This window comes from Numida meleagris, chromosome 1 (assembly GCF_002078875.1).
Source record: "Numida meleagris isolate 19003 breed g44 Domestic line chromosome 1, NumMel1.0, whole genome shotgun sequence".
Lineage (NCBI taxonomy): Eukaryota > Metazoa > Chordata > Aves > Galliformes > Numididae > Numida > Numida meleagris.
The window spans coordinates 156,858,861-156,875,400 of record NC_034409.1 but is presented as its reverse complement, the minus strand read 5'-3'; the positions used below and the strand labels follow the sequence as shown (position 1 = coordinate 156,875,400).

General features: G+C 38.8%; 1 protein-coding gene across 3 annotated transcripts in view; it reads right to left on the bottom strand.

The window, feature by feature from the left end:
- The window catches only part of PCDH9 (protocadherin 9), a 190,230-nt gene extending 174,134 nt beyond the window's left edge, over nucleotides 1-16,096 (bottom strand). The window contains exons 1-3 of one of the 3 annotated variants that reach the window (XM_021417689.1): nucleotides 15,493-16,096; nucleotides 15,275-15,411; nucleotides 8,526-14,268 (exon numbers count right to left, since the gene is read on the bottom strand). In XM_021417689.1, the coding sequence (XP_021273364.1) occupies nucleotides 11,036-14,134 (3,099 nt within the window). In that variant the 5' untranslated portion in view covers nucleotides 14,135-14,268; nucleotides 15,275-15,411; nucleotides 15,493-16,096 and the 3' untranslated portion in view covers nucleotides 8,526-11,035. Of the gene's footprint in view, nucleotides 1-8,525; nucleotides 14,269-15,274; nucleotides 15,412-15,492 lie in introns of those variants that run through there. The other 2 variants (XM_021417698.1, XM_021417683.1) reach the window with 2 other exon arrangements.

Here is a 16,540-nt window from a genome sequence, read left to right as displayed (position 1 = left end):
AATGATTAATATGAGTCATTACACCACACAAAACTTGCTTCATCCCTCCATTACTCACATTTAACATCCTTATACAATATCAATCACAAGTGAATCAGATTTTGTCAGTATTAAAAGGCATGTGTACAACACTAAAATACTAGCCATCTCTCTTCATCCTGTACATGCCCTTATTACTAGAAGTCCACCACGTTAAAGCCACTTCAGACTTTGACATGCAGCTTAGGGTTACATTTGTTTATTCCCTCTGTTTTGGTTTTAACTGGAAGGCACTGTCCCAGTTACCGTCACTGCAAATCCACAGTTACGAAGTTAGGCCCTAGCTTCTCTGCTGCCAAATTCTGTGTGTTACCTATTGCAGGATTTAATTTCCTTTACACATGTGTATTAATAACTATAATTCGCTCTAATTGGGTTCTCTTAAATATACTGGAGCAAGACAAACCAAGTATCTAGCTAGTTAAAAAGGTGTTTTACTTTCCATATTATGCTTCTATCCAGATATGGTTCCAAATGCTTCAGTTCTTCATATCTTAAAGAAGCTAGTTGATTCATCAGTCCTTATCTACGGCAATGTGTGGTCACAAACTGAACTAGCAACAACACATCAGATACAAATGTGCCACCTCTCTGCCGTAACAGCATTGGAGAGAAAGCATCAGATTTCTAATGTGTGCATACACATTTTACAAAAAAAAAAAAAATTAGAGAATGAAAGAAGACATTAAAAAGAGGAACAAGAAAGGATAGTGACAGTGTATCATAAAATAAAGGGATGTATTTAAGCATCAGCCAAATGACACTATTTTTAATATCATTTACATTAGATCTTAAAGACTAAAATACTTCACATGCCATTAGTTTCTTCATACTCTGTGATGGATTAGAATATTTCTTAATCAACTGCTAAAGCACAGGAGAAGACCAAAGTCTACATTTTAACAAAACTGAGTAATAGTGAAATCCAGTGATGTCCAGCAGAGCTGCTATCAATAGATAATAACAGAATCAGGGAAACACATGTATTTTTTAAATACTCTTGAACATTTTGACAGTTTCTTAGTCCAGGGTTTGAAAATTCACATTAAGAATCAAAAGTTCTGATTTTAAATCAAGGAAGCAGATTAAAAACCAAAACTGTTATGAGATTCAAAGTACTTGCTCTAAGTCCTGGACTGCTCCTCTACCTGGAGGCACTCTGAAAGCCTATACAGCTATTTCAGAAGTAGTCTTGCTCTACTAGGTAAATACTATGGGCTGCATAGGGTTTGTTGCAATGTATTAATTCTATAGTAAAAATGAAGACAAGAAAAAGTAAGTATTTAAATCTCATTCACATAATATATTTAAATCTCAACCACATGAGATTGCCACTCACACAATTCATAGTAATACTCAACTACAGTTCCTGCAGTTGTCCACCTGAACTGTTCTAACACTTGAAAGGATGGCTATCAGAAGTGAAGACAAACAGGATCAGAGTGAATCAAAGCACACTTCCCTTTGCTACATCCATGTTTTTCATCTATTTTCACAGTATAGACAAGTGTTGCCATTTTTAAGTCATCACAGTTGGAGGAAGAAAAAAGGGCTTGTAAAATAAAAATAAAATGCCAATCATAGTAGCGGATCATCTATCTTGACTCGTTTTGTATTTCTACTGATTGACAACCAGGTGCTCTCGTAGCACACAAAGGCAAAAAAAGAAAAAAAATCAGGTGTTCATTTCAAACTGAAATGTTTGACAGATGTAACAGCTTTCTGAAATGAAGCTGATGAAATCTCAAATAGGAAAGTCCATCTCCTGTACACAGGAGAGATTAAATTTCAACAGGCAAGGTTTACTGTCCTTATGCAGATGCAGATTTCATTTATTTATTTATTTTTATTTATCTGGCAGCTGTTAAATATATGGGAGATGACTACAAGTTTACTGTTGGTGCATAGTCTACCTCCTGCTGCTCTGGATTCTGCAGGCTTCAGAGAGATCCACATTTCAGAGTACTGTCGTCACAAACTGAAGGTAATTTCAAATTCTCTTACTGGCAACACTAGCACTTCAATGATATTTTGACCTCTATTTTTGAAATGGTGAAAGTGAAACAATCTGACAAGTGACTGAAAATTCATACTGCTATAGACACATACCTAAAACAGAGAGGTAAAAGAAGCATTTCTACGCTGTAATGCAAGTGGCCAGATATAACAGAGGATAGAGATCAAAAGTTTACAGCTTCCTTTTTCTCTACTTACATTCACAGAATGAGGTATCGGGGAACATGTAGCATTCAGGAAAAACAGAAATACTCAGCACAGCACCAAAACAAAATAACTGAGGTTTCAATGTACTGTTTTCCTAAAATAGTCAGCTGTGCAAATGGCCTGATAGCAATTTAATAAAAAGAATGCTTCTGTTGATCCAAGAGCCTTTGCATTCGATCCATGTTGTAAAGAAGACTTTCCCAAAGGTAACTGAGCACACTGTCTATCTTCTGTGGGCACGTACACTATTCAAATGATATTTTTACCTACAGAAATACTTACCCCTTAGAATCCTTCTCGTGACTTCAGTAAGAAAGCTAGACTGGATCATACCCTCTACTAACAAAGAAAAAGTACTGGCACACGCTCTTCACTGTATCAGTCTTCACTGGTGTGGGATGCATCTCACCCTACTACATCCATCAGCTTCCCCAACAAGTTTAAATATTTTCTTTAGGGGGGGATAAACTCTGAACCCAGTGAAGCATCTAAGATTTGACATAAAACTGAAGTTACACCACACTAATCCAACCACAATATCAACAGAAGCAAAATCAGGTACTGTGTGCACAGGTGCTACCAGCTAAATATACTGCTGAAAATTATACAAAGGAAGATGTTCGCTATTTGTGAATATCATTTGCAGAAATTAGGCTAGATCCAGAATTGGAAGTTGGGCATGCCTTCAGATATATTCATTACATGCTGTAAGAATAGAGACGGGTATAACAACAGCATTCACAAAGAGTAACACACTGACTAGGGAAAGGTACTAAAGCTAGGGCTTCAATATCACTCTTCTCCAAAAGAAACCTTATTTTACATATCAAGGAGGTGTTCACTGTAATTAAAATTCACAGTTGTGCACCTTTTTCTGTAGCTCCAAGACCCATTTCTGTTAAGTCAAGTTGTTAAAACTTCCAAAAAATTCTGGTAGGGGAAATAGTAGACTCACGTAAGACTCGGTGGTTAAAGTATTCCACCATGAAGATCAGTATCAAATCCTTAATTTCTCTTCATTATACTAACTTGATAAATAGGTCATATATAGAAGCATGTATCACAGAAACACCTTTCCATGAGAAACATAGTTGTGTTCATGACTTGTACACTTTGAAGAAGCATGGATTTTGAGGCATGAATTTGCATCTATCAGGTTTATCCATTTAAAAGATATTCCTGCCAGATTCTAATCGACAAGAGGTAGTAAGAGTGGGAATTATCATTAGCAACTGAAGCATGAATTTCCTTTTAGATTTTTTGGAGTATTAAAGGCTATATGACCAAATCAGGCTAAATAAAGCTACTAAAGTAGCTAATTTGATAGAAAGTATTGAACTAGCAGATTTTAAAGAATTTTTAGCAATTAACAAAAACAATCACAGAATTAGTAACACATGAAAGCCCAAGACGTACTAAGGATGAATATACTGCAAAATTTAAAATACAAGTAGTATCTCACAGTTAATTTGGTTAGAAGGAATGAAGAAGGAAAGAATATCAATTTGTGTCTACTAAGCATCTTAAAAATCAATGTTGATAGTTTTTTTCTTACAGCTATCAGCCAGTGAGAATATCTAATTAAAATTTTCTGGAGCAGGGAGATCTTGCTGTTTTAAAGTGATACCTAGATCTTGTTCCTATGATTGTGGGTGAGGAATAAAGGAAGGAAGAAAAATTAGATAGTTGATCCCCCGAATTTTATCAAATTCTGCTCAAAATAAAATGATTTTTAGCTCATATGTGTCTCAATTCATTTTACATGTTTTTTAGATTTAGAAAATATTCTCCTGGTGTCATCTTATGGTTTTTATAAAGCAGTTAACATCAGGAAGAGCTACAGATGGCATAAATCAGCAGATTTATCCCCATTTGGACTTAACTTCAAATATTGAACAGCTACTCTAAGAAAAGGCTCCTTATATTCCTATTATAGCAAGAACTGCGCATATTCAAGAACAACTTTCAAGTAGAAATATCAATATGTATACACAAAAAAATCAGTGTGGCATTTCACAAAATAAATGGCAAAAGTACAACATCATCACATAGGAAACTACAGAAACTACACATCAACTGCAGTCATTTCTTGACCATTTCCTGAAAACTCCTGAATTACTCAATTTTCCCTCTTTGTGCAATAGGAGATGCAAAAAAAACTATGTTAACTTTAAAACAAATCTCTCTGACTCTTACTCACTTGCTGGAAAAGAAACAACAGTCAAGAAAAACAGATACCAACACTTCTGGGACTAGAATTTGAACACTTCATTGTGACTACAAATTAGATTTTTAAACTACCTTACTGAAAAAAGTCAGAGAAAAACTGAGAAAGATTTCACAGATTTTTCTATTAAGATCAACATGAAATTAATACCAAAATTACATCAGGCCAAATGCTTTGCTGTCTCCTCACATCCTAGGAATACTCTACACATGGTTTTGGACAGGTACAACAATGTTGCTAAAGAAAACAATTTATGTGATGTTTTTGTAATTGTACAACCAACATAAGAGTGTAGTAATATGTCTAGGGTGTCCTATATTAGTAATGTCTGTTTTTGTTTCCAGAGAAAGTTCATAGCTCACTAGAACACCATCCATTAGAAAAAAAATTGTTGCAGCTATACTAGAATGAACTATTTTATATTATTTTTTAATTATAAAAGAAGTGTTACCATGATATGTATTTTGTGTCAAGAAAAGCACTTAAAATCTCAGTTAAGTAACAGGCTAGAACCCTTCATGCAGCAAATGACTTGCTAAAAGACACCAATGGAAACAAAGATATTCTCACCCCCAGCTTCAGTAAAATATGATAGCTGATAGTATCCATTCATTTCTCATCTACAGCCTGGGAAATCATTTTCCAGTCAATGGAATGCTATTTGATGTAAACCAGATATGAACAGATTAAATGCACACATCAGTCTACTGGGATAAATCATTCTGCATACATTCCAACACAGGCCATAAAGTCAAACCAGTAATAAAAGAAAGTAATATGTGATTTTGTTTTCCTTTGACAAAGGTATGGACATTAAAGAATGCATGTCAGATAACTCTACTTTAGAATCAACCGAGGAAACTTCTGAGTATATATTTTAAAGTCAATTTGATATTTTGAAGGGTGACACCCAAAACTCTAGTATCACCTATAATAGGCAGGTCCAGTTATATTCTGTATAATGGGTACAATTCGATCCTAGAGTGAGAAGATACAGCACATCCTGAAATAAATGAAACTTGAACTCGGCTGCTCTTGAACTGAATTCACCTAGATGAGGACCGGTCCATTAGGTATCACGTATTTGCCCTTGAACAGAATTTGTACAGATGAAAAGTTGTATTGCAAAAATAAGAATCCTCGAACTGATGAAGGAAATTTAGGGTTTGAAACCCGCACTTCAGACAGGTAGGCTGTGCCCGTGAAGAGTTGCTGCATGTAAATGGGTCACAGTTTTCATATCTATAACATCTGTTGTTTATACCCAAGAAAGCACATCAGGGGCAAGAAAATTAATTCCCCAATTGCTGTCAACTGAGTTAGGGAACAGCAATAAACAGCTTACTGTAAGCCTCTAGCTACAATAAAATTGCTGTCAATAAAATGTGGCTGATATGGTTTTGCTGTGCTAGAAGAATAGATTCTTCGGAAGTGAAAATCTGAAATGGAAACAAGAAGGATCCTTCCTTGTTCCTATACACAAAAGAACATTATCACAGAATTCCAATAGTATTAAAGTCTCAGGATCCAATTCACTCTCCCATGTGTGCCACAAATTTATTAGCATTTATGAAATTTTGGCTTTGCACATTCAGTACAGATGAGACCCCAGTGAATCCGATAAAATTCTTTTGCATGGGAAACATTTAAAGAGCAAGGAAGCTTGCTAAGCTTTTCCTGTCTGTATCTGTATACACAGAATGTTCCCTACTCTAGTTTAGCATTTCTACTGTCACTATTGAAAATGGTATTATAGCTTAAGGTTATGTTCAGATTTCCATTATAACCCCCAGTTTTCACAAGCTCTTAACTTTCTGAAAAATTCTTCTTTTCAGCTGAAATTTTCCATGCTTGGTCTCAGTTGAAAGATGAATTTCTTTAGACAGTTGAGCAAAATCCGTTAACCTATTTTTCAGTTATACAAGGATAAGAAAAATACATTGTGCATTTCCAACATTTCTAATATTTTAGTATATAGACATATAAATATATGGAACTCAAAAACAATTGGATTTTACATGCAGACGTTTTTCCAGGTGAGCAGTCCTCACCCAAGACTAACATCCATACTAACTTATAAAACAAGTTAAACATGGAAAGGAAAAGAAACAATGGAATTGTGTTTTTCTTCTACTGAGTAGTAAAACAGGGCCACTACAATAATATAACGTACAGAATTATGGAATGCTATGGTTACACAATGTTAGTATTTGCAGGTGACGTAAATTCTGTACTGCTGTTCCAATGCAGATCTCCATCATGCATACCTTGAAATTGCCACTCTCGGCACATCAAATTAGAGTCATTAATGTTTTCAGCTTTTTTTTTTTCTCTTATATAAACTCCAAAGTTACAAATTTAAACATTCCAGTATAAGACAATGTCAGTTGCATTTGCCAACAGAAAGCTTACGTGATAAGCTTAAGTGATCTGCATTGATCAGCAGGAGCCTGGCTACTCATTCCTTGATCAGGCAAAAAGTCCACTGACTGAAAAAGGAGTAAAGGAAGCTCCATAGTTACTGACTGTATCTTTAAAAAATATATACTTTAGTATGGAATGCATTCAGCCCCAAATCCTTAATTTCTGCCATCACAGCACAGAAGTAAAAGGTCAGTGATAACATATATTCAGCTTTCCTGGAAGTACTACAACTGTACACATTTCCAGAATTTACAAATCATCACCTTGACTCGTAAGACTTATGATGTGCTGTCTTTCTTGAAGACAACATCTGAAGTCATTTGGACTTTAAGGATGTGCTTCATTTCCATCACTTTAAATGAAAGTTAAACACGTCTAAATGCTATTTGCTTAGGAATGCAGACTGAAGGTTTTGCTCAAAACCTTTACTAATACTTATTTTACAAACTGTTTTAGTTGCCAGTGCTGTGCTTCAAATCTGATTAAATGAAGTTATAATTTAAAACTGGGATAACCACAGCAAATTGGCCATAATTTCTTTTATTATTTAATATGCTGTTAACCTAATGATACTGAGTAGGAGGCTTTTGTCTGTTTATTTGCTTTTTATAAAAGGCTTTCACTCTGAAGAATACATATCGTCTTCTACTATATTTCTATGCAGTTGTTTGGTGTACTGACTTACTAATTTCAAGTGCATTTTAAAGTTCAATCAAATTCTGAAAAGAACACTGATTGAGAAGCCTGCATAGATTTCAGCATTCTTTATGAGTCATAACACTGATTTTGGAAGCTTAGCTATATGAGCTGGTGGTGTGTAACATCCCTTCCATACTCCTAATTATGTGAATTAGCATTTAGAACAATCCCAAGTTCAAGTATTCAAAAATGCTCTTTTCAGAGCATCCACCAGGTTTACTGCAAGATAGGCACTTGAAGAAGGCTTTGGTTTTTATACTGGGTACTTCTGAAACATCAACCTGTGCAATTCAAAGAGACATGTGAAGAAAAGACTTAACCACAGAATTTCCTCTAAAATTATCAACACTAACACAGAATTTGCCCAGTAAAAAATACTAATAAATCTGTATTGAACAATTGATTTCTGAATTCCAAAAGCTTTCTGACATAGGTCCCAGCTCTAACAGATTTCTAGGGCCCAGCTCCCATTAGAAGTAATACGATTTTGCTTGAATAAAGTCAAAGTGGGGACTTGGGTCTCATCTCCATATCAGTTTTAATTTAGTCATCTGCAAGATACACTTAATGTATATTCTGCTGGAACTGAAAGAAATTTTAAGTAGAAACCTAGGATGCTAGTATTACTTAGATAAATATTAATCCTATATTTCTTCTTTCCCTATTTCAACATCTTTCACTACTCCCACGCCCTTTACAAACCACAGAAAAATTTCCCAAAACACAAATAATTTACTACAACTTCTAGCAGAAGACACAGAAAAGAATTCTTTTAAACTTCAAGAAAACAGAATTAAATATCTCTTCATGAAGGAATTTTTTTTATAAAAAGTTTTTCCAATACTATGACATTAGTTTTAACTACTATTCAGTAAGATTTCTATTTTAATTCTGACTGTTTTGCTTAAAGGCCATACTTTATAAAAATCTAATTAAAAGACCTATGAAAGACCTATGAAAGCGTATTTAACTGCAGTGCCAGTGAATGTTAGCCAAGATGCATCCTAATCCCAGGAATTACAGAAAGAATAGTACAAAGACTGCTAATGATTACTACCATTGTTGGCTGCACTCCTCCAGCCAAGAATGCTAAGGGGACATAAGGTTACTTCCTGTAACATGCATCACTGGGAAAAAACAACAATAAAATCTCACCACCACCTCCTCCTTCCCCACAGAATAAAAATACATAAACCCAGTTTAGACAACGGCCTGTCTAAAGGAGAGTTATATTTGCAGTTAGATGTAATATTGCAGCTTTTGCAGGGAGTGATTCAAATCACATGATATGAGTATTTGCTGACTTCAGAGAGGATTTAATAAGACTTCAGTGAAACTTGAATCACATCCATATAGAGGAATACAGATGATTATTAAAATGAAACCAATACATTTAATGTAATGAACACAAGTAACTGAAAATACTGCCTGTAGGGTTTTTTTCTGTTTTTTGTTTTTGGTTTTTTTTCCTAAATTATATTTTTCTCATATTCAATTTCACTGTGCAGAGCATATACATTCTGTCAGGTAAATCATACTTCAGACCTTAACTTCCCCAATATACTGTGGGGGATTAAGTCTGAGTTTCTTAACAGAGTTTGGAGAGCTAATTTAAGCTAATTTAACAACATCTCTGAACAGAAAAGCAACGTGTGGGTTGGGGGTGTTACATTTTGTAACTAAAACGGGGAAAAAAATCTTATGAAAACTTCAGCCAAATAACCACTGATAATGCAGAGCTCTTCTACAGATTTTTTTGTTGATTTTAAATGAGATCTTTTTCTAAACTTATGCAGACAGTATGTATATGGTGCTGTACAGCAGCTTGAAAACTCCTCCCGGACTTCACCACAATTTCAATTTCTTAGAAAGGTGACGGTTTCATGAGAATCTTCTAAGATGTTTTCAGTATCTCACTGTATCAGTTGTCTCAAAGTAGTTACTTTAGCAGAGCTGCCTCAAAAGCACTTGTTTTATTCTTAGTATCTTGTTAGTGTGACACCTTACAGACACCCAAAGTCAAGACACAGCTCTGGGTACATCACATTCATCTCAGATAAGGCTAATGTAACAGCAAGAGAATGACTTTATCCTAAACTTGGCTACTGTCAAAATCTTTTTGCAAAGACAAGCCTGAATGTGTCTTGCTTGATTCTGTAAGATTCGTATCTCTAATAAATTCCGAGAAATCACCATAACTTGGAGGGTACAATGCCAACAGGCGTACGAAAGTGATTTCTAACACCTAAAAAGTTGGTGCAGGGGAAGGTAAGCACTTGGAAAGCTGCTTTGTAAACACACGAACTTAACTACTGACCAGTCCAGTGCAACTACCATTAAATAAAAGATTCTTTGGCTGGAATATCAGCTTGATCCTTCCCTCCCCCCTTTTCCTACCTACTGCAGGACTGGCACCGGGCCAGCGTAAGCGACATAGTACCTTAGTGCCATCTACAGGCTATACTGACATTCTAATTTAGTGGCAAAAGACAAGCACCAATAAAATAAATTAGACAGCGCTGCATTTAAATCTTTATTAGCAAGGAATTATTAGACCTAAGAAAAACTAATGCTGGATTTGGTTGAAATATGAGTTTCTCAGCCTCCTAATCCCTCTTCATATGGCGTATTTCACAGTTTAAAACGAGTTATGACAGATCACTTATGCATTACTAAGATGAGAAAATATTTACAATGGGCTGACTTTTTTCTGCATAATTCAGATGTATTCAGAGAACGCATTCCTTTTGAAAGTATGCTTTGGCCATTTTTTCAAAATATGCAACAAACTGTCTATGCAATACCAACTTTAATCTATTACAACAAATCATTTATACTCAAAACAGAGGAAGACTTCCGTATGGCTTAGTTATATTCTAAGAACCAACCACATGCTTCACAGATGAAGTAGCTTGGAAATTCAGCTGTCTTTGTTAGGGAAAAAAATTAACCCCTTTAGTAGCACTAACTTAACAAAGTTCCGTATCAGCTTGAACTGTAAAAGAAACTCAAGCCAACTCACTTTGAAATTTGACATTGAATGTACACATCCCTTCAATCTTGAAACAGTCACATTTTTCAGACTGAAATTTGGCATAAAAGAGGTTTTTTCTTCAGTAACATTTACATTTGGATAGTCAAATACTGGGGAGAAAAAAAAAAATGTCTGTTTATGCATATGCATGTGCATATGCAGGGACACATACAGTCCTTTAAAAATTAGTAATCTTCAGAATCCAAAGTACCAGAGGCATTTTGAAAATGCATGGGTAAGCCCCAGGTAAGTGATAATGGGGTTGAGTATTTTTGTTTGGTTGGTTGGTTTTGTTTTTTGTGGGATTTTTTTTTGTTTTTTTTTGTTCCCCCCATAATATAACTAAGCTAAATTAGACTGAAACAAAAAGAAAGAACATACTGGCACTTTCAATACTGGTTGATCGGGCACTTGTATGCAGTACTTATAGACCAGTAAAAGTGCTCGTTTACCTGTCTGGTGTGTAAGGGGCCCTTTGTCTTGAAGCCTCCTTGGGAACTGCACTCTGAGGCACTGAAGTGATCTGAACTAGTGGAAGAGCGTTTGGAAAGGGTGTCACAGCCACCAACAAAGGTGTTGTCCAAAGGGAGTTCCTGAATCACGTGGTGCTTTTTCACTGAAACGGGAGTGTCAGGTTTGAGATGAAAAGCAGACTGCGGAGAGGCAGATTTGTAATGCTTGGCAAGATCAGGACTGTTAGGCTTAAAGGTTGTTGGTGGTGCTGTGCCCCAATCAAATCTTCCTATACTTTGCTCCTCCAGCTCTGCTGGAAGGCTTATTGTCCCGTTGATGGGTTCGTGAACTGCATCATCAGGTTTGGACTCCTCAATGGTCACAAAGTTCAAAAGAGAACTCTTAGGAGATTTCCTTTTCTTCCTTTTCTTTTTCTTGTTTTGCTTGTTCTCCTGATTGGGAGACATCCACTCAGCACCTTGTTTGCTCCTCTGGGCAGCTTTGAATCTGGATGCGTGCCGGCAGCGAACAAGAACAGTGACAAATATCACCACTATGACAACCATGGCACCTGCCACAATAGCAATCATGATCGTGAGATAGTCCTCGTTTTGGTAGGGTTGGCTACTGTCTCCTATGTTCCGGTCCAAAGGTGTTTCCATAGTCCTGCGTATCAAGTCATAAATATAAGAGGCATTTCCAGCAGTATCATTTACATACAAAAAAACAAGCACAAGAGTATGCAAAGATTTGGGATAACCCAAATCACTTATGTTGACAACTAAGCGATGCAGCCCGACATCATTAGGAGTTGGTTTTTCTTCCAGAGTGATGTTACCTGTCACTGGATCAATCCGAAACAAACCTTTGTTATTTCCACTCACTATTGTGTACTTCAGTTCAGCGTTCATTCCGGTGTCGATATCTACTGCAAACACTTCTGCTACCACTGATCCTGGAATTGCAGAGAGTGGCACTAGTTTAAAAGAAGTATTAGAAGGTGGGTAGATGACAACAGGACTGTTATCATTAACGTCCATGACATTTATGGTCACTTTCGCTGTGGAAGAGCGAGGAGGTTGTCCTCCATCAACTGCCTTAACATCAAAGGTGTAGGAGCTCTGCTGTTCTCGATCAAAAGAAACATTGGACTTTATAACTCCAGAGAAGGGATCCAGCACAAAGTTGTCATTGTCATTGAGGATGGAAAGGGTCACCGCTTTGTTTTCCCCAGCATCTGCGTCAGTCACCGTGATCACCCCCACAGTGCTGTACTTTGGTAGGTTCTCCGATACAAAAAACTGAAAGTGATTATGAGTAAATTTTGGACTGTTGTCATTTTCATCCAACACAGTAACAATTACAGCTGCTTGACTCTGCAAAGGAGGGGTGCCATTGTCTCGGGCTGTAACAGTGAAAATGAAACGCTCCTGCTCTTCTCTGTCAAAAACTCTGGAGGCTGTCAGAACTCCTGTCTTTCGATCCAGATCGAAAAAGGAGGCATTAGGGCCAAGCTGATAAACAATGTCTGCATTTTTCCCACTGTCTTCATCTGTGGCACTAATAGTTGTTAAGTATAGACCACGACGGTTGTTTTCAGAAACTGACAGCTCAATTACAGGCTGGCTGAAAATCGGAGGGTTGTCATTTTCATCCTCCAGCTTAACTCTTACCAGGGCAGTCTGGTTCAAACTGGGCTTGCCAGAATCGGAAGCCACAATTTTAAAGCTGAATTCTTTGGTGCCCTCATAGTCCAACAAGGAAGAGGTCTCTAACAAATACTGGTTGTCGTAAACTGCCTTCAGGTGGAAGGGGACCTCTCTCTCAATGAAACAGATCACTTTGCCATTCACATCAGTGTCCTTATCTGAAACCGTAATTAGAGCAATCTTTGTATTGACAGGATCTTTCTCAGATAAGTACACTGTGCCATTGATGGGACTTATTATGTACCTGAGGTCTATGTTCGGAGGGTTATCGTTTACATCAGTGACATTGATGGTCACAGTTGCCCGAGCTGGTGTAGAGCTACCATCACTAGCCAGCACTGTCACTTTGTGAATAGCAGTCTCTTCCCGATCTAAGGACCTCTGAACCGTGATCAGCCCTGTGGTGTTGTTTAAAGCAAAAAATCTTTTGGTCGCAGGGGCAACTTGGGCACCAAAAATATATCTGATTTCTGCATTGCTTCCTATATCTGCATCTGTAGCATGAAGCTGAATTACAGAAGTGCCTACAGGCGCATTCTCTGGTATATGAACCTCTACTTGACTCTCTTTAAAAACTGGCCTGTTATCATTGACATCACTTACTGTGACTTGCAGGATAGCTGTGCTGGATTTCTGCGGGGTCCCTCCATCCTCCACTTTGATTTTCATCACGTAGGTGTCCTTTTGCTCTCTATCCAAGTTCTGCTGCACAATCAGTTGAGGCCATTTCTCTCCTTCTGGAGTTTCTACGATATCCAGGCCAAAGACACTCTGTCCGTTCAACAACTCATAGTGCTGCACACCGTTGAAACCTGTATCGGGATCTGTTGCTGATGGGATTGGAAAGCGACTGTTGATCAGAGTGTTTTCTGGTATGGAGATATTGATGACAGGGGATGGAAACATAGGTGCATTGTCATTAGTATCCTTCACAATTATTTTTATCTTGATCAGCCTAAAAAAGTCATTGGGGAGAATCACCACTTCAAGTTCAAAGAAACACTCGTTTTCTTCTGCATAGGAAGCGCCAGCGCAGAGTTTTTCTCTGTCTATTCTGTTTGATGTTGTAAAGATCTCCCCGGTGGTACTGGACACTTTGACCAGAGGGGCATCCCCTGCTTTGGACACCAGTCTGTAGACAAGGCTGGCACTGGTCCCCGTGGCAGCATTGATGTGAGAAATGTTCAGATCCTTTGGTATGTTTCCTATGGGGACGTTTTCAGGCAGCTCCTCTCTAATAGTGTAAATAAGTTCTTGAGCCACAGCAGAATCCAGCCTTAAACAGGCAATCAAAGCGGCCAACAAGTAAAATTCCCTCAGGTCCATGATAATGTTTTTATTCTCTTTTCCTGGGTTTTAGGACTTAAAGGTTTCCACACAGAAATGATGCGCGATTTGCAAGAGGAGGCATGCATGGACTGCAGGATGCATTACATCTCATTTCTTATTTGGAGACAGCACTGTCAACACAACCACACAGAACAGCATTATTGGTTTTTAAGGTATGACAAATCCACAATTTCCAACTACTACTTGTTTTTGCAAGGCACGCTTGCAGCAGTATGCTCTCCTACTGCTCCCCTTTACAAGCAATCCCTCCGGACAAATGCACCAATATCCCATTGGCTGCGTTTGCAGAGAGCGAGAGCAGAAATAACTACTTGCAGGATTAAGGGTAGCTGCAGTTTCAACACGTACTTTCTGAATAATTTCTTGGCACACCATGTAATCCGTAGCGTGCGTTTCCCCTCTACCCTCCTCCACCCAGTCATTTGGTGCAAGTAAAAACCTTCCTGTACTTCTGCTGGATTCTAACTGCTATGGCAGCTGCCAAATGTCATTTGCTGTTTGCTTCCATACGTATTTTTCAGCTCTTGCTAACCAGATTTCGCTCTGCTCCCTGTGCCTTGCATCCCCCACTACTGCGATTGTACTGGGAAATAACCACCCGGACATGCTGCTGCTGCAGCAGTCGTCACTGGCGACTTCACATCCCTATTAACTGACGAGACAATAACAGGACTTACAGTTTCTTACACTCTCAGCCCAGTGGATCCTCTCCAGATGTTGGATACTTCCCCTTCTGTTTAATAATCTTAAACTTTGTTTGTTTTAAAACACGGTCTAAACCGAGGGGGGCTGGAAATTCCAAATGCAACTTAGGAGCAGCCAATATGTTTACAGACAGAGGGGGGAGAATATATTTTCTGAATATGAGAGGAGGAAAAGAGGTACAGCCTTTCAGCCTTTCTCCATTGACACCGATCTCCCTTTAGGATGTTATTAGCAGCTGCCACACATAAAGACTGCAGACTAATAATGCAGGTAAAAAAAAAAAAAAAAAAAAAAAAAAAAAAAAAAGGCGACAGAAGGACTTGTGTTTGCATGCTCTGCTAGCTGCGAATTACCCGGGTGCAAGGCTCCAGCACCTGCAGTTTGGGGGAACCGGGCACCCTCAGCACTAACCTTATCTGCATTAAGCAGCACGGGAGCTGCTGCCCGTGATTACTTCCAGCAGAGTGATGCAGGTAGGGATGCAGAGACAGGGAGTAGGTGATCCTTTGCCACCAGCACCAACTGAATCCGAAATACTGATCCTCTCCCTAGATACATACACTGCGTGTTGGCTCTGATTATTTTTTTTAATGAAATGCATCACGGTGTATGGGTAACTTTGCACTTACGTTGGTTGTCTACCTTTGACGATCTGCTGCAGCTAAGCAATGATCTGTTCCAGCAGATACAGCACAATGCATCTGGTAAACCACCAGTTTTGGAGAAATCAGCAGCAGCCAAACGCTTCCTCCTTGAGATATGTGTTGCTTCGGGGTGGCAAATTAGCAACTCCAGGGAACAAATTCACAGTTCCGTCGTTAGTCATCCTCTCCACGTTTCATTTCTATTAAGCGGCGATCCTTCGGGTGCTTAACGCGCACGCAACAGCGCAAACAAGCAGCAAGCAAAAATCCGGTGCACTTCTTTAGACGGGGAGTATTCTCCACTCTGCACTGCACGCAATTTCCATCCCTCTCTCACCACAGCAGAGACAGCTACATCAAGTCTGCAACTTCTTACTGGAAATGACAGAGTTGGTCTGGCGGTGCTTCTCTCCCCCTTCTTACCTCTGGAGTGATAGTTGCCCACATTTAAAAAAAATAAAAAAGAAAAAAAAAAGGAAAAAAAAAGAAAAAAAAAAGGAAAAAAAAATTCCTAACAGATTATTGCTTCAGTGATGGGAGGAAGCGACGGCGCTCTCCCTCCTCCCTCCCAGTCTCCCTCTCACGCACACTCTCTCCTTCTCTCTCTCTCTGAACTGAAATTCTTGATATAACTCTCAATAAGCCCAGAGGGAGGGTGTGCGCGGCGCTAAGCCCCCCCTCCCGCCGCACCGCATTGGCCCGCGCCGGCGGGGGAGGCGGCTGCCGGAGCGCGGCTCTGGCATTGGCCGCCGGGCACGTCGCTCCGTGGNGGGGGCGGGAGCGGGAGCAGGAGCGCGTCGCGGGTCGCCGCGCTTCGGGGGTGGGCGGGAGCATGACGGGGGCTGGGGCCGCCCTGGCGGGCGTCGGGTGCCCCGCCGCGGGTTGAAGCGGTGGCGGAGGGTTTGCGGTTAATCTGGGGAAGATAGGGATGGTCTGGCTTTTTTTTTTTTTTTTTAAATGCACAAAACTACACAGATTTCACTATAAGCAACTATCATATTTCTGTCCCAGAGAAAGAACCTACAGAAGTATT